Raw genomic sequence first — 18711 nt, forward strand, 5'->3', positions numbered from 1 at the left:
AATACATAGCTATAGTAAGTTCTGTTCTAATAATAAAAATCAGTTTTGCCAGAATCACAAAAGAAAACAAATGCTTTTTCTTCCAAGTTATTCAATGAGTGGATTTAATGAATGAATAGATGATAAATAGGAATAGTTCTCTACAAAGCATACCCCAATGAGTCCTAAAAATTCACAATTAGCTGCAATTCTCAGCAATAAGACTTGATTCCACATGATTCTAGTAAAGTCAGGTGGATTATTCAAGAAAAAAAAATGTTATCACATATTTCAGTGGAACAAAGCAACAAACTGTGGCCCTGCCAACAGCAAGGACAGAAGCCACATCTATACTGCAGGCAGCCCTTCAGTCACTGGACAGAGAGCAGTTTCCTAGTTGATCTGCAATGGCAGTGATGACAGCACTGAAGTAGCAAGGATAGAAAGACCAAATCCTGCCTCCCACATTCGCAGTTCAGTGATGGCACGATGTCCTGATGAAGACACTGCATTAATTCTGCCACATGGAGGACCAGAAAAAAAGAGTTTAGGATCATAGCCAGAGATGAGATCTGATAACTGCCTGTCCAGGTCAAATTTATTCCAAAACTTAAGCAAATAGCCACAAATGGCTAACCTAAGACTGCTAGGAATCATAACAGTTTCACTATATGTGTTGGGCACTCGTAATGTATTTTTTAATTGTCACATTTTAAAACAATCTTCCAAGATACTACTGTCATTCTCCTTTTGAAGATTAGAATACCGGGGCTAATCACAGCTAATTTCAAGGCTACAAACCTAGGAAATGGTAGTGGGTCCATCCGACAACCTGGGATGTTAAAGAACTTCTGGTTCCAGTGGCACCTGCGGCTCAGTGAATAGGGCGCCGGCCCCATGTACTGAGAGTAATGGGTTCAAAACCAACCCCAGCCAAACTGCAACAAAAAATAGCTGGGCATTGTGGCGGGTGCCTATAGTCCCAGCTACCCGAGAGGCTGAGGCAAGAGAATCGCCTAAGCCCAGGAGTTGGAGATTGCTGTGACTGTGACACCACAGCACTCTACCAAAGGTGACAAAGTGAGACTCTGTCTCTAAAAAAAAATAAAAAATAAAGAACTTCTGGTTCCCATTTCTTGGTTTTCACTTCACTGGGAGAGCCAAATAGAACCAGCCAATCACAAAGACATTGTAATAATGACAACTAACATTTATGGGATAATTACTATGTTCCAGATACTCTTCTAAGGATTTTTCTCTATTAAATCATCAGCTTCCTAGGACGATAGGCACCATGGTAATCTTCCCTTATGTAATCTTCATGCTAACAAATATGCTTCAAAAAGAATTTCAAATAACCTTGGCAAAGTAATATTTTCAAACACTGTTTGAGGCTTGCCCTTAACAAGCTCACAGTCTCATGGCGGGGAGCCACAAAGAATAATTGCAACATAGGGTTAAAAACAAAACTGTGACCATGGGTGGTTGTAAAAGATGTCAGTAGAACACTTGGGAGAGGTCCCAAAATGGACCTGGGACACTCTGAATGAAAACTGTGAAGGACATGCCAAAGGAGAGAGAAAACTTAGAACTAGGCCTCCCTTTTTGACTCATGAATGAGCTACAAAAAAGAACAGGCGTTGAAAAACTCTGCCAGACAACACAGCCGTGGAATGATTAATTAGCTTCCAGTATCCTCCTGAGCGTTGTGATGCCACGTGGACTCTGGGGAGAGCACATTTTACTGCAGTAAGTCAAACCCTGGCAACGCTGGGTTTGAATTCTGGATTCATCACTGTCTAGTAGCATGAAACTCCCTATTCCTCGGGAGCTGTGAAGACTACAGGAAGAATGTTTTCGAAATCACTGAGTCAATTTTATCTGTTGTTAATGTGTCTGTTTTAGCTTCCTTACAGTATTGTCCTCCTTGAGAGAACTCAACAGGGCGTCTGTTGCTTTTCCTGTAGGCTTCCAGGACACTTAGAACCTGCAGGGGGCCATTCACATTTCCTGGGGACAGACAGCAGCATTCACCTTTTATACTTTCCGGCTATTATTGGAGACTGCGACCATTTCTTATGTAAGCTTATGCCTCCAAATATTTTTTTCCCAAAGAAGCATTTATTGACATCCAGGGTCCATGCTAGAGGCTCCTAAAGCTCAGGGCAAGACAGGCGAGACAGACCCCATTGCTAAGGAGACAGACCAGATTGCAAAGGGAGGACATGCCGTGATAGCGGAAGAAATTCTGGTGGAGGGCATTGTATTTGGGGTCCTTCTTCTGTAGCTGGCAGTAGGGGTCAGGGCCCTGGTGGCCACCTGCCACCTCCCTGCCCAGGCCCCGCTCCTTCTTCACAGTCTGCAGGGCCCACATAGCAACTGTGGTGTGGGGCTCCAGCCAGTGAGCATTGATAGCAGCCATCATAAGGCTCAGGAACAGCAGACAGAGCTGGCAGGGATGGCAGGAGAACAAAGTGAGCCATGTCTGGGAGGTATCAGGAGCCCTTGTACATCCTCATAGCTGAGAATTGGGTGCAGGACCGTACTAGACAAAGCCGGCCTCCCCCTCTTTCCCAGAGCCCAGACTAAGGTCCCCAAAGCAGAGCCCAGCCAGCTCTTATATCCTGAAACTGGCAGTTCCTAAGGAAAGGTTCCATCTTCATCTCCATCCACCCCCAACCCCCCCCAAGCCTCCTCTCCTTGGATATGCAGGCTGTGAATCCACAGAGCAGGGTCTCTTTCCTCTGTGGCCCCAGCCCAGATCACAGACACAGACACTGACACTGGGCCCTCAGAGAAAGGAAATTAAAAGTCTGTCAAGTTCCAGTTACTCATAATCCTCTCCTGCCTCTGTAAAACTACTCCTGAAACACCTACCAGGCCTCATACCTGCCCATATCTGAGGAACACAATGGGAACAGGAGGCAGGCAGGGTAGAGATCTGAGATACAGAGATGGTGCCTTACCTTGTGGCTGCATAGGTGGGAGTAAGAAACTGAAAACTCCAAGTCGGGCTGGTTTGGAAACACTTAGCTGGGGTCAGTGCCCCAGCCCACCTGAGTCACCGCCGCTTGGTGGCAGGCCCAGCCACAGGAAAGAAAGGGAGGAGAAGCCAGCAGATGGACTCTGGGGGATAGACGGAGCTGATGCGGACAGTTGTGCAGGTTGTGCATTGCTCAAAGGTTTCCAGAGCCCAGCTTTGTGTCCAACAGGAAGAATGGGGACTTTACTTTCTCTCAGAAAGGTGTAACCATTGGAGGTCCTACAGTTGGGGTCCTGAGGACAACTGTCCAGAGTGTAATAGCCCCAAGCCTGCATACCTGGCTGACCTTCCAGAATGTGAGCTGAGCCCAGGCATTCTGTGAAGCCAAGATGCAGAGGTTGATGAAGGCACAGCCCATCAATGTGTAAAAGCAGAAAGGGAAGAGTTTTGTACTAGGTATGTCAGGGAAGGCCTAGGAAAATCAGGAAGCTTATTGGGTAAGGGGCCACAAGCCTCCTAGGATACCTCCATTTCCCCCTCCCACTTCTGTCCCTACCACTGGTACTCATGACATCAGGGCAGGGGTCCCTACCTGAGATGAAGGTCACACACATTTGCATGCCTCAGGCCCTGACAGAACCAGTAGGTGACCCAGTCTAATCAGGCCTCCCAAGTTCCCGCCCTCCTCTGTCTTGCAGCCCTGGGAAGAAGGCTTGCAGTGGCTCAGAGAACTACCTTTTCCCTGTGGCCTTCAGACCCTGTAACTCAATCCAGTAGAAATCCAGGGAAAGTAGCCGAGACATGACAGTGAGAAAGACTCAGGGCAGTCCTGTGATAACCCCAACCCTACGTCTCCAAATGTCAGCCCTCAAAATCTCAGGCTCTCTGGACCCCAACATCCATGGCATCTCAGACACCCTCAAAGGTCAGCCTCAGAAGCTCAAGCCTACAGCCTTCAGAGATCACCCTATTGATTCCCAATTATCACCCCAGGGATCGAGTTCTAACAGCTAAGACCTGTCCTCTCAAGAGAATCCGGAAAGTTCCCCAAAGCACCCCGTTAACCCCATCTAACACTACCCCAAATCTCATCCCAAGGACGCAGCCCCTCCATTGGGAACCTGTACTCCACATGCAGCACCCAGAATCTGAGATCAGAGGCGCAGGGCCAGACTGGCTAAGCTGGGTACCTCACCCCCACAGTCCACCTCAGCCTCTTCCCCTGGTACGTCCCACCCTCTCCAAACCAAGAAATCATCCCTCCTCCCAGGTGAGCTCTGAATCAATCAGAATATAGATTTGCCACCTTCTATACCTCCCTCTTAGATATGACTAACCGATTAGCAGGAATGTGAAGCCTCCAAAATTTTAACTACTATTGTTTGCCTTAAAATGAACAACAGAGTCATGGAATGATGTGGTCTAAAATTCCTCAGAGCCAGCTGTCTGCCCCACTCCACAGGTGTGAAGAGCTGGTCAGTTAAATCCATCTGGACTAGCTGCTGCCACTTAAATTTAGAGAGGCTGAAAAGGACAAGTAGGTTGTCTTGAATGCAATTAAACATATTATCAAGAAGATCCCTGGGAAGTTACCTTAGAAATAATTTCAAATGTTTCTAAAATTTTAAAGAAAATAAATTCAGAAGATTTTCGGGTTTTTTTGCAGTTTTTGGCTGGGGCTGGGTTTGAACCTGCCACCTCTGACATATGGGGCCAGCGCCCTACTCCTTTGAGCCACAGGTGTGGCCACTTTCATTTGGTTAACATTCATTCCTTTGATCCACAACAATCTTTTAACCAGTCTTTCTTTTTTCTTCCATATTACTTGTTTGCAGAAACAAAATGTTAATTAGCCTTACCACCTGGCATCTAGAAACAGTCTTAACTCATAAGATCTGTGATCTTAGTTACACTCTGCTCCTTACTCTCTTCTATCCCAATTTTTATTTTCATAGCTAGACCCATTGTATAATTATAGAAATAAAACATGGGGGAAAGTGAACCATCCTTGCATTTCAGCTCTTCCCTGTGTGAGCATAAGGGGGTTTATTGTTGCAAGTTCACTTCTGTCACAAAACCTACTCCCTATGGCAGAACCATCCAAGCCCCATCACTATTTCTTATGGTCTCTCCCATTCCCTTCCTAAAGCTAGTTAATCCTCTCCTAGTTAACCTTGAAGATGTGCTCTATGGAGTGAGCTGATTCCTACCAAACTTCCCTCTGACCCTTTCATCCCTCAATTGTGAAGGGAACAATCATTTTCTTTTCAAAGCACAGGGCAGTCCTTCCTTACAGCTCAATTGTTCATTGAGTTCTTTCAAATACAAAAGCTTAATGAATCCTAAGAAAATACATTACTGACAATATTTCTGAAATTACATTTAATATCTCTGAATTCTTTGGTTTCTATCACTTCTTGACTTGCCACCTGTAGGATAAGTTATATATGTTTTTTAATCTCTAGATCTGGGACTATTTCTGTTTTCCTGTATTGTCCAAGGGAGACTTTTCCACTAAGAGCCTGGTAGTAGGTAACCACAGAAGACTCACCTGTGAGTTGGACACTGAAGCCTAATCTCTTTCCCTTTTTAATAATGCTTAAGGTGAGCTCAGAGTTTCAAGATTTTTTTAATCACTAAATTCGCCATGAGAAGTAGGAGAAATCATTTAAAATAAACAAAAATCATAAAAGTCTGTCACTTAATGTTTAGTTCTCATAGGGAAGGATAATCTGATGGCCCAACTTTTAGATACAGAAGGACTAAGATTTGAGTGCTTGTTATTCCCCTAATAATGTAACCGTGGAAAACCTGCATCTGGCCGGGCACAGTGATTCACGCTTACAATCCCAGACTTAGAAGGCTGAGGTGGGTGGATCACCCTGAGCTCACAGTTCATGACCAGCCTGAGCAAGGGTGAGACGCCAACTCTAAAAAATAGCAAGGCAGGGCAGCGCCTGTAGCTCAAAGGAGGGGGGTGCTGGCCCCATATGCCAGAGGTGGTGGGTTCAAAACCAGCCCCAGCCAAAAACTGCAAAGAAAAAAAAAAAAGCCAGGCATTGTGGCAGGCGCCTGTAGTCAGTCCCAGCTACTTGGGAGGCAGAGGCAAGAGAATCACATGAACCCAAGAGTCTGAGGTTGCTGTGAGCTGTAACGCCATAGCACTCTACCAAGGATGACAAAGTGAGACTCTGCCCAAAAAAAAAAAAAAAACCTGCCTCTGAATTTCTTTATTATAGAAAATGTACAAGATTTACATGCTTTATGCAGCTAATTCCAAAATTAATAAAAGTATTATCAAAGTTACAAATTCTAGTTTGTTGCTCAAAAATCCCTGGGAGATGTCACAGATGGAAAAAAATCAGTTTCAAACAGATTTTCTTTGGAGTCCAATGCTCCCCCCACCCCAGATCCTCATTTTCTCCTCTGCTCCCCAACCCCTTTCATTCACCACTTTGCCCTTCACCAAGGAGCATGACGTCTAAATTTAATTCTGCATTTCTCCAAGCAACCATTAACATTTTGCTGGGATTTGGCTCCAGAAACTTCTACTTACCATTTCTGGTTTAAAGGTTTTAGTGTTTCCTCCTTAGAATTTAGGCCCACTGCATTTAATCTGGGGAGGCTGGAGTGTATTCTTGTATTTTAAGCAGTGCTTAACTAAGCATTTCTAGCCAAAATAACACCTACCTCACATAGACTTTCAACTCCTCATCAGATATAACCCACGTTAATGTTGTGTGCAAGTCCTAAGAGGACAGCCTACCCTTCACATCCTTACACCTGTGCCCCTGACAAATGCCACCACACTTTAACCATCAGATGCTCCCAAAGGACCACAGCCACAAAGAAGGTAATATTCTCTTGAATCCTTAAGCATCAGAGAGAAAGAAAAATGGATTCATTTCACTGTTACTGTCAGTTAAAAAAAAGGCTGGTGTGACTACGATTTGAGATTGGGGATGTCTGGTCACTATTAGCGGCAGAGTCAGAAAAAATAGTGGCATGTTTTGCCCCCACAGTAGCCCGAATAAACAGTTTCCCATTCACATTTCAGGCGTCAGCACTCCGACCCCACCAACATTTTCAATAGAGACCCCTCAAAAATACAGCCCTGAGCCCTGCAAATGAGGTGAGCAACAAGGTGCAAAGCCTTGGGTTCATTCATTCACTTCACACTATGTAACAGTAAGCCTTCCCCTGCCTGGAGCCACGGAGAAGGCTGTGGGTACATTCTTGAAGTGTCCATGATGTTCATAGAACTAATAAGTTGATGGCTTTTTTTTTTCTATCCCCTCTGCTTGCCTTTCCCTCTATTATTTTCATCATTATCCTCAGTGCCACTGTAATGACATTCAATCAGCTTCTCCACTTCCAACTTTGCCTACTTTCAACACCACTGGTCCCTGACTTTTCATATGGTTTTGATTTTTAAGGTTTGGAATCAACCTGCCACCAACCTTGTTTGGAAAATTTCATGTACAGTAAGATATTTTGAGAGAGAGATAAAAAGAGAGGGTGGGAAATACTAAAGTTATATACTTTTATTACAGTACATTATTATAATTGATCTACTGTATTATTGTTAATATCTTACTATGCCTAATTTATACATTAAATTTTGTCATACATATGTACAGTGATATCTTGGAATCTGAACTTAATCCGCTCCAGAGCCCCATTCGAGTCCCAAATGGTTTGAGTTTCAAGACAGTTTTTCCCCTTTAAAATAATAGAAACTGGGGCGGCACCTGTGGCTCAAAGGTGGATCAAATCCAGCCTCGGCAAAAAAAAAAAAAAAAAAAAAAAAAAAAAATTGCAAAAAATAAAAATAAAATAATAGAAAACTGGGTTAATCTGTTCCTGGGTCCCACAAACTCGAAGCTTCAAAATGATTTTAATAGTCAATACACTAGATTTTAAGGTAAAATATTAACAATATTTGAATAAAAATGTAAATTAATAAAATTAAAAATACAGAAACCTAAAAATAGAAAGGCCTGTTTTGTCACAATTGAACCCTTGCTTAGAAACATACCCCTCGCTGTTCACAAAGTCCTCAAACGCCTTCACAAACTTTTCTGCTGCTTCTGAGTTACAACTGGCAACCTCTCCGTGGGTAACACTACGGATCCCAGTCCTTTCCACAAAGTTCTCAAACCACCCCCTCCTGGCTTCGAAACTCCTCCTTTTGAGCCCCAGTATCAGGTGCGCCTTCCACTAAATCATCGGAAGACCTTGGCGTTCTCACAAATTATCATCTCAGAAAATCACCTCACCAGCCAGCTGTTTTCCATTAATCCAAAGGAAGCGGGGTTTTTCCATCTCGTCTATACTTTTCGATCTCCTAGAGGTCAGCCTCATAAACCCTTTTGCCACATCAGCTGCTTTCATAGCTTCTTTATTTTTTAAAATCATATGAACAGCTGATTCAGGCATCCACAACCTAGTAGTGAGATCAAGCCCCACGTGGACCGCTTTGATGCCTAGCGATTAAGATCTTTCTCAACTTCATCCCTAGCTCTAACAGCGTTCCTCTTCCTCTTACTTTCCTCACTACACTTTTTAGGACCCATGGCAAACACACTTCGTTGTTATTATAGAAAAAAATAACACAAAACAGGCACAAGAGCGTAAAATTAGCAGCAACAATCACATGAGATGCTTTCACGACAGCTTCTGACAAGGAACTAAAGGACAAGAGGAAGGGTGGCCCAAGCACTGGGAAACAAAAAGAAAACACACACGAAAAACATGCTGGGTTTTTGGATTTCAGGTAAAATTTGCTGGAATTTTTCCTTTGGGTTGTGAGTTGTCGAAGAATAAAGTGGTACATATAGGATTCAGTACTATCTCAAGTTTCAGGCAACTGCTAAAGGTCTTAAAACTATCTGAGATAAGGGAGGACTCCTGTATAGCCAAGTGACCAATTTAAAATGCTAATCTCTTCAAGCTAATTCCTTCTTAAATACCAGCAAGATTCCTTGATAATGGCCTCCTTATCCGACCCCCAGCCCCCAGCGTCTCTAACCTTATCTTTCGCAGCCCCCTTCCTCCAGCTTTCTAAACCCCAACACTGTAGAATGACTTTCACTCCCACGTGCCATGCCCTCAGCCTCAAGGACTTTCCATAAGCTATTTCTTCTGCCTGGAGGGCAAACCAATTACACCAGAACCTCTGGATGAAGCCCAAGTGAGGGCATTTTTTTTAAAGCTCCCAAGGTGATTCTAATGTATAGCTAGGGTTGAAAAATACAGTAACTTAGACCTTTGTTTTATAAATTTAAAAAAAAAGATTCAGGAAGTTATCAAACTCATTCAAGGTCAGATGTCACAGAACTCTCTTTACCTTTTGTCAAAATGATATATGTCATCATTTACTTTGAATGTCAATAACAGCTGTAGACACTCTCCAAATTAGATTTTTAAACATTATTTCAAAATGAACTAGGGACATGATAGAAAAACAGTTACTGGGGGTGGTGCCTGTGGCTCAAAGGAATAGGGTGCCTGCCCCATAGGCTGGAGGTGGCAGGTTCAAACCCAGCACCAGCCAAAAACTGCAAAAAAAAAAAAAAAAAACAGTTATTGTTCTCAGTTCTTTCCTTACTCAGAATGATCCTTTAGTCACCTACTTCAAATTGTTATCTTTACTTAAAATATCAATATGGGAATGTGGGAATCTTTTTATTCACTATTTTTTCTGTGAAAACCTACCTTTGGGAAGGCGTAACCCAGGAATTACTAGTGGGTTATCTTTAAAGTTCCGTTCCTTACTTCGAACGTGTTATTTGGGGCAAAATAAACGTTCCACAGAGCTTTAAGATAACATTTTGTTACAATATCTGAAAGAGATTTTATAGCTAAATTAAACCATGGGTTAATTTCTGGTTATTTCCCTTAGAACTGCAAAAAAGATTCATCATGTGAGGTTCCTTTCCAAGCTTCCCATCCCATTTGCACAGTACCTAAAGATGAAGTTCTTGATGCTTGCTTTAGGTACTGAGCTGCTAACCTCTTGTGTTGACATTTTATTCTACCTATAGTATCAGCATTGGTGGGGGGGCACGTCTTTTGACTACACATTGCAATCTCTACATAATGGTAAGAACAGCTTCCTATCTCCCCAAGGCAGGATATGGCCAGTGGGCCAGATCCATAACTAAGGATTATCCTGAGTGAGCACTGAATCTCTCCTTTGACAATGAAGTTATTGATCAGAGGAATTAGTCAAAGCTCCCAGCCAGAGCACTTTTAAGAAATGGAACCATGCAAAGATAAATCTTATAGGGAAGACATGAAAATATAAACTTCATTAACTGTGATGTGGTATTCAACTTAAGAAAATAGTATTTCTTCTTTGGAATAATTGTTTTGAGGTTAAATTATAACCATACTTACAAAAAGAAGAAAATGTCCAGGCTAAAGATAGGTAGGGATAATATGAGTAATATAGTGAGGAAAGGTTATCTAGCTTGTCTGTGTATATATGTACGTACTCATGGATGTATGGAAGGATGTATGGAAGGAAGGAAGGAAGGAAGGATGGATGGATGGATGAATGGATGGATGGATGGATGGATTTTGCTGCCCTCTACTGGGGAGCAAATGTTGGGCTCCAGCCTCATTCCAGTTGAAAACCTTTCAATAATGAAAATTAAATCAAGTATGTAGCAAAGTTCTAAGTATCAGGAACAAAAGACAGTATCTCAAAACCATAAACCCCAACAGTTCTTTTTATTCCTAAATATTTCCTGTTTTGTTTTAGGTAAAAATAGTTAAAATCTTGCAAAGATAGCCTTGACTGAGAATTATTTTTACCCTAACGACTGAGTTTAACTCTCAAAAATACTGAAACAGATTAACATTATTCAGTCAGTTAAACACATATAAAATATTTTGAATCTGTTTTTTAAAGTTTCTACTCTTAAGATTTGATAATCCACATTTTTCTGTATGGTTCTGGTAACCTGTCTTCATTACACTAAATAATTTCTTTTGTTTCATCTCATTTATTCCTTTTAACACTAAGAGGTAAATATTATTAACATCCCTCTCCTAACGTATGAAGAAATTTAGGTAGAATGAGGTATATAAATTTTCTGGAGACTCACAGCTAGAAACAGATAACAGGGATTTGAACTCAGGCAATTTGAACCAAGGCAAAACTATCCTGGGATGTAACATCTACTGTTATAAATTATGGGACTATTTCATCATGAGATACTAATTTTAAAAGCAGAGGCCAGGCACAGTGGCCCACAAACATTATCCCAGCATTGTAGGAGGCTGAGACAGGAAGATCACATGAGGCCAGAAGTTCAAGACCAGCTTGCACAACATAGCAAGATACCATATCTACAAAAAAATTTAAAAAATTAGCTGAGCCTGGTGGCATGTTCCTGTAGTCCTAGCTACTTGGAAGGCTGCAGCCAGAGGACGGCTTGAGCCCTAGAATCCTGTAGTGACATAGGATCACACCACTGCACTCCAGCATGGGTGACAAAGCAAGACCCTATCTCAAAAGAAAAGGAAAATAAAATAGAGATACTCAAAGTAAAGAATATGGCTTACATTCCATAAATTGTGTAATTGTGTTTCCTGAAATATTCCATGCTTTTTCTAGCCTTCCTCTGCTCATCTTCCTTATCTTAACATGACTTGGATAAGCTGATACCACCTAGTTTACCGTTATCTGCACTAGTCAGCAGGTAATGCCATAGCAAAGTATCACACATTTGGAGGCTTAAACAGAAATTTATTTCCATACAGTTCTGGAGGCTGGAAGTTCAAGACTGGGTGCCTATAAAGTCTGGCTCTGGTGAGGGCCCCCTTCCAGGTTGCAGAGAGCTACCTCTTTCCTGTGTGGCCCTGGGTGGGGAGGAGGGTAGAAGAAGGGAGGGAGAGAGGGAGTGTGGGAGGGAGAGAGGGAGGGGAGGAAGCTCTTCTTCCTCTCATAAAGGCCCCAATTCATCCTTATGACTTCATTTCCTCTTCATTACCTCCTAAAAGCCCTAACTCCAAATGTAGTCACATTGAGGGTCAAGGCTTCAATTTACACATTCGGGGAGACATAATTCAGCCCACAGCATTACGGTATATGTGTCTACAATATCTTCTCCTTCCCAGAATTCATGTATTGAGATCACCTGTTTACTTACCTGTGTCTCAGATCCCTTAGGCGAGATTCTATCTATCTTGCCATTGTGTCCCAGGCTCTGTATCTGGCACTTGATGGCCATGGGGTGAATGTTGGTTGAAAATATGATAAAAATCACCTTATTCTGCTACTTTACAAGGTCTTAGCAGCAAATGCCATACTTAAAACAGGGGTTATAAAATTCTTAGGCCTGAGCCTATGCTTGGGACTTTGCTATAGATAGAACATCAAAACAAGCCTTACGTTCATTCAGCTTCTAAACTTCATGGACTTTAGTCTCCTCCAAAGTTCTCAGGAAAGTGGTAGAATCTACATGTCAATGTAGTTAAACATTGATCACTAGGAAGCAGGTAGGGCACCTGCTCAGGTGAGTAGCACACCAACTCAACTTTCAAGTTTTTATTTCAGACAAACACATTTTTTAAGAATAAACAGTCTATTACTTATATCCATGAAAAATGACCATGTGATAATACAGTCAACAATCAGCTAAAATTATATATTTTTTTTAAAAAAAGACACTTCAATGGGACCTGTACAAAACTTTATTGTACTCCAAAAGACAAGTATGTAACACAATTTTAAGCATGACAAAAATGAAATTCCTTACAAATTCTATTCCTTACAAAAGCATTAGGAATGATGCACAAAAACTACTCATAATATTTTAAAGTCTGCTAAAAATATCGAGACATTTTAGAATTTGTGTACATATCTTCCAACTAGAGCATTTATTTCCATTAGCTTTGCTACAATGAAAACTAACATAAATGAACATACACATATAATAAGTGCAATGGAAAATGAAGGTATACACCAAAGATTTCTATTAATCAACAAGTAAGAATTCCTTTTAGACCTTGTGAACTTACATTTTCTTTCAATATATTGTACAATGAAACATTTTTTCTCAAATATTTTTAATATTATCTGACTTTGACCATGTCCAATGTAATTAGTACTCTTTCTCAGCATGATCATTAATCTGCTTTGAGAGTTTTAAAATAAAATAAGAAATACATTAATCTTATTCGGTGATGATATTTAAAACACAGAACGGCAAGTAGTCCACGGACCCTAACTAACTGGCACAGACACTGGAGTAAATGACGAATAGGGCAATATTGTCTTACCCAGCTGAATATCAGCCCTGATCTTCTTTCCAATGACCAAATATACGTTTTGGGTAATGTAGAAGCCTGAGCTAGGAGATGTGAGACATGAAATTCACATGAAATTGAACCCAAACTGCTACTGCACAGAAGCTGAATGTGAAATATTTCACAGTGATGAAAATCGACCAGCTAACAGGCAATGGTGGATTTTGATGTTCAACTTTGATTAACATGAATGGACCTTACAAGGAACCCTTGAGATGTAATCAATGCTACCAATCGAAAAACTCCAAATGATTGAGGAGCCTTTAAAATCAGCATATGTGACCTTGTATATAATTTTCCATAAGGAAAAAAATAAAAACACCGAGGTACTTTAGTTTCTTTTCAAGGGATCACTGTTGGGTATCTTCCTGAGATGCAAAAGACCACAAAAGAAAAGCACCATGCCCAGGCTGCTGAATGAGGCGCCAGACACTAATAGTTTGGTCCTTTTCTAAACGGATCTCTCCCAACAATCACACTAAAACACAGAGACGGATCACAGATGCCAGGGGGGCCCGGTGGCCCTTGGACTCCAGGTTTGCCATGATCTCCATCTTTGCCAGGGACCCCTGGGTCTCCTGGAGGACCTTCTTTGCTCATTCCAGGAGGGCCCTCGGGACCTAAGATAGGACATTGGCAGCATGTGAACAGAGGACTTTGGTTTTTGATGGCAAAGTAACTGATTCTGCATGAAATTTAAACTTGAAAATAAAACCTCTTGAACATTTTACATATTTGCATTAATTTAAAAGAGGAAGAATTCTCTTGCTAATTCTATATGCTTTTCTCGCTGAAAAGAACCATCCAAAAATAATCAGGTTTTTTTTTTAAACTAGGCTAGACCCTTTATATATCAATCATGCTACTGATTAACACATTAAGATGACATTTTAATATTCTAATTTGTGGCCTGTCCAAACTTATTCCTTCCTTTCAGCCTATCTTTTGCCAATATCATAAATTAGCTGGTGATACATACATATATAGGAAAACTAAAGCTCTTAACTCCATTTTGTGCCATTTCTGAAATAAAAATGACTATTTCCATAATTAAATTATATATGTATATCACATATATTTTATACATATGCACATATAAATATATACAGTTTCTATATCCAAGTACATTGTCATTGTTGCAGTACCATGGTCATTGACATGGTTTTTAGCATTTCATAAAATCAATTTTGTTTTAATGTTTTATAGCTTTAATATTTTATAACATTAATTTGTGAGCCATTGCCTGATTAGTTCAATTACCATGTTCCAGGAAAGAAAGTTAACTTAGGATGTTGGCCATTTAAAGATGATTCAACATAACCAAAACAAAACATTCGGGTTTGGCGATGCAAAAGAGTGGTTTGAAGTGCCTCCTACTCTACTGAACTGCTGCTACTGCTAATAAACATGTTAGAACTTAACTAGGGTTATAGGTATTGGTCTAAGTATTTTATATATACAGTATTAAATCATTCAATCCACTCAAAGCCTCATGAGTTAATACCCATAGCTAAAGCCTTATTGAAAACGTAACTATGATTATCATGTACTGTTCTTCAAGCACTACATACAGTAACTCATTTAATATTCCAATAATGTCTTGATTCATATAATACTTTTATCACCATTTTACAAGTGAGTAAATTGAAGCTTGGCAACATTGACTAATATAAGAGGTTATTTAAGAGTTCCCTTTAGCATTTTTCTACTTCCCTAAGAGTCGTAAAGATTAACCAATATTGTACCCTAGGTAAACAGTGGGTAAACAGTCTAATGTCTACTCCCTAGGTAAACCGTCTAATATTTACTTTGTAGAAGAGCTCTAGAATATTTGTACGGACTAAAAACATTCTAGAGCTCTTCTAAAGAGTAGACATTAGACTTTCTAAATAATTAGCAAGAGATGATCCTGAATTATTCATGAGTATATGATAATACACAAAAAATATTCTAAAAGTTAGACATCAATGCCTTAAATGTCAATCCCTCAAAAATGAAAAGAAATTTCTCGATTTCAAATTATTTGACATAGATCTACAGTGATTTCTCTTAAAGCAAAAAGTACAGCCACACTTACAAGCACATACCAGTTCTTACCTGGGGGACCAGGTGGGCCTTGTTCTCCAGGATACCCAAACCCTTGGCTGCCCTTTGCCCCATTTCTTCCCGGGAGGCCTGCAGAGTGTCAAAAATGTGAGCAAACTTACTTTTACTATAAAATCACTGCCTTCTAGGTTCTTCCTTTCAAAGCTGTTAATACACATCGGGGGAAAAAATGTCTTTTAAAAATAGCTTGCCACCTATTTTTTATTATTAATGGGAAACAATTTTCGAAGTAAAAAATTCTAAAATTATCAGTGTTCTAGATATAAGACAATGGGAATAAAATATTACGAAAAGATGATGGTTTGGGATTACTATGTCCTTGTGTTAACCGTAGCTATTCTTGTATTACTTTCACAAAACATCAAATTGTTCACATAATAGTAAACAAAAAGGAAAGATGAGTCAACCAACATTTCATGTAAACACTTACAGGCAAGGAGAAATAAGTTGTGAGCTATTAGGAAGTTTGCTTGCAAAACATAATTCTTTGTATAATAGAAAAAAATTGAACAAGGTAATAGTGGGAAAAGGTATCAAAGCTGAAATAAAGGAAATGGTGCCCACGATTTCCCATTTAGATACCTTATTAGACTCACACAAAATTTCTAAGTGCATGGTCAAAATTTTCTAATTTGTAATTTCACATGCTCATAATTTTGGCCTCTCTACTGGAGAATACTATATCAAGAATATAAAATAATTGCTCTTTAGTTCAGTTGACAAATTTAAAGACTTACAGAATCACTCATTTTTTTTTTCTTTCATGAAAACAAAGTTAATGAATATTGGATGTAAATAGAAAGAAAAAATACCCTCCATTTGCTTCTTCAAACAAATTAAGTACCTTTTAATCCTCTGGCCCCTGGGCGTCCAGGGACACCCATCAATCCAGGAACGCCATCTCTTCCTGGCAATCCAGGAAAGCCTCGGGGACCTTCTGGGCCTATGGGACCAGGTGGCCCAGGAATACCAGGGGAACCATGTTGGGACTGGCAATGATCACAGTTTTGAATTCTTCCACTCTGAAGTAAGACTGGTAGCTGGGCTTAAAAGCAAAGAAAACCCACCCTTTATATTTCAATAGTGATTTGAAGTTAATATCCCTAATAATTTTTTTTCATTTTATGGAAAAGAGATCTATGAATGTTGAATATGTACATATATTAGTCAATAATTTCAGTTCTAAGAGTTAACTATGGAAATATTCATTGCTCTGTGCCATAATTTTATTGTAGTAATTGCTTAAAATAGGGATAAAAGTGAAAGTCGCCCCTCTAAAACAAATTAGTAAATTATAGACACCCATTTGCATTCATCAAATTATCAAGAATTATGTTTCAGAAGAAAATTTAAGCAATGGTAAAATAGTGATAAATCACTTTATTAAAAAGATTACAAGTACATATGTAATATTCCATCTTTATAAAAATATTCATTATAAAAAATAGACAGGGGCTTAGAAATATTGTCTATTTTCTTCTTTATCTTACTCATGTCTTCTACAATTTCTACCAAGAATTTTTATTTCTTTTGTAATTTGAAACCCAGAATTAAAACTCTACATTTGGGACTTACCTCTTAATACCTCAGTGCAAACTTGTCGAATAAATTGTTCTGAAAATTCTCTCCCCTGCATCAAATTATTAAGGGTTATAACATGTACATGCAGAGTAAAAAGCAATGAAAACCTAAAAACTGTGAAAGAAACAGAATACATACGGGCTTCCCATCCAAACCGGGAGGTCCCGAAGGACCTGTTTCCCCAGGTTGCCCCTTGGGACCTGAAGGCCCCATCAGGCCATCCACCCCAGATTCTCCTTTTGGTCCAGTGGCACCTCTGACACCAGGTTCTCCCTTTTCACCTCTCTAAAACCAAAAGAAATCTTTAAAAATTCTAGTAAATATTTCAGCCTCATTAAAGTCCTTAAAAGTCTGACTATGAATACGCGTATATGCAGATGTATATATGTGAGCTATGTAGAAACTGTGTGCGAACCTGGATCATTGGCCAGAAGAGAAATAGCACATCATATTAAACTGTTGCTTGTCCTTACAGATAACCAGCCAGCCCTGCAAACACCTACTATTTCCTGAGTATGGTATATGGGCAATATGCATAGAACCAGAGACAAAAGAAGGGGCCTGATGACGTTACCAAGGAGCTTGAATTCAAGTGGGACAAATATAGAAACATACAATTTTCTTTATTGAAAATATGCAGAAAAATTCAGCTCCCCATCTGGAAGATGAACCAATGATATTGGCAAACATATGACATTTCATATCTAATTCAGTATAAATCCGTATATTCTGAAAATCCCTAATTAGGAACATGACATTTTCCATTTGCAATTCAAAGCTAGCTCTCCACAGTATCAAAATCCAAGCAATGAGGACTAGACAAAGGGGTGCTTAATATATGAAGAAACATACCTCTCCTTTTACACCATGATGGCCTTGAATTCCCTTTGGAAATTAATAAGAAAAAATTATAATAAATGTTGAAGTCACAGTACTAGTAATGTGGTATGCAACTTCTACTCTGTATTTAATCTAACTTTAATATTCAGTTTGGAAAACATTGATAGGATTAGTGACAGAATTATACATATAAGAGACCCTTTCTTGCCTTTTTAAAGGAGGCTAATCATTAGAAAATATGTTATCTGAATAATATAAAAATTTAATGTGCATAACTGCTTCATCTTTAGATGCAAATCAAATCATGTAGTTTAGGATGAAATTCTACTGGACTTTAAACTATATTACAATTTTTAAGGAAAATGAAAATTAATTTTTGATTGAGGACTATCGATAAAAAATGCGTTAAAGCAAAGATACTATTCAAAGTGGCTTGGAGGAGAGAAAACACCTATTTGTCCTGTGCCTGAACCCCTCACTGCTGGTAATTAAGAGACTAGAGAAGCAGTGTAATGTAAAATATGGATTTTTTTCCCCAATGACATAAACACTAGAGAGCTCATGCACAAAGCTCGCTCAGCACTGTAACTACTAGCTGCATCTGGATGGCTCTATTAAATTCGTTCCCACTCAACACTCTCACATAGTCACTCCAATGACACTTTATAGGTAAAATCTCTATCTATACGAAAGGCATGAAAATTTTCCATTTTTGAAGTTCATTGTATACTTGTGGTCTAAAATCACCCAATATCAGTTCAGGAAAAGAGGTATAATTTTCATAAACACAAGTACAGTTTCCTTATTCAATTTTAAAAGTAAAAACTGAAGTGCTGCAATTCAATATGAAATCGGATGGCTAACATTTCACGTAAAGTTTGAGTTTGGGCACATCTTTTGAT

The 18711-nt window shown here is 39.6% G+C and overlaps 1 protein-coding gene and 1 pseudogene across 2 annotated transcripts in view; both read right to left on the reverse strand.

Annotated features, from left to right (window-relative positions):
• Positions 1–2110: 2110 nt before the first annotated feature.
• Positions 2111–12204, reverse strand: LOC100952506 (annotated as a pseudogene).
• Positions 12205–12654: 450 nt separating this feature from the next.
• COL21A1 (collagen type XXI alpha 1 chain) overlaps positions 12655–18711 on the reverse strand; it is a 122722-nt gene continuing 116665 nt past the window's right edge. For both annotated transcript variants that reach the window (XM_023513144.1, XM_003789660.3), the window contains 6 exons: positions 17822–17854; positions 17108–17254; positions 16964–17018; positions 16233–16433; positions 15380–15457; positions 12655–13902 (listed from right to left, as the gene is read on the reverse strand). In XM_023513144.1, coding sequence (XP_023368912.1) covers positions 13715–13902; positions 15380–15457; positions 16233–16433; positions 16964–17018; positions 17108–17254; positions 17822–17854 — 702 coding nt within the window. In that variant the 3' untranslated portion in view covers positions 12655–13714. The remainder of the gene's footprint in view (positions 13903–15379; positions 15458–16232; positions 16434–16963; positions 17019–17107; positions 17255–17821; positions 17855–18711) is intronic.

Source organism: Otolemur garnettii, unplaced genomic scaffold (assembly GCF_000181295.1).
Source record: "Otolemur garnettii isolate 467f Iridium unplaced genomic scaffold, OtoGar3 scaffold00035, whole genome shotgun sequence".
In the NCBI taxonomy this organism is placed as follows: Eukaryota; Metazoa; Chordata; class Mammalia; order Primates; family Galagidae; genus Otolemur; species Otolemur garnettii.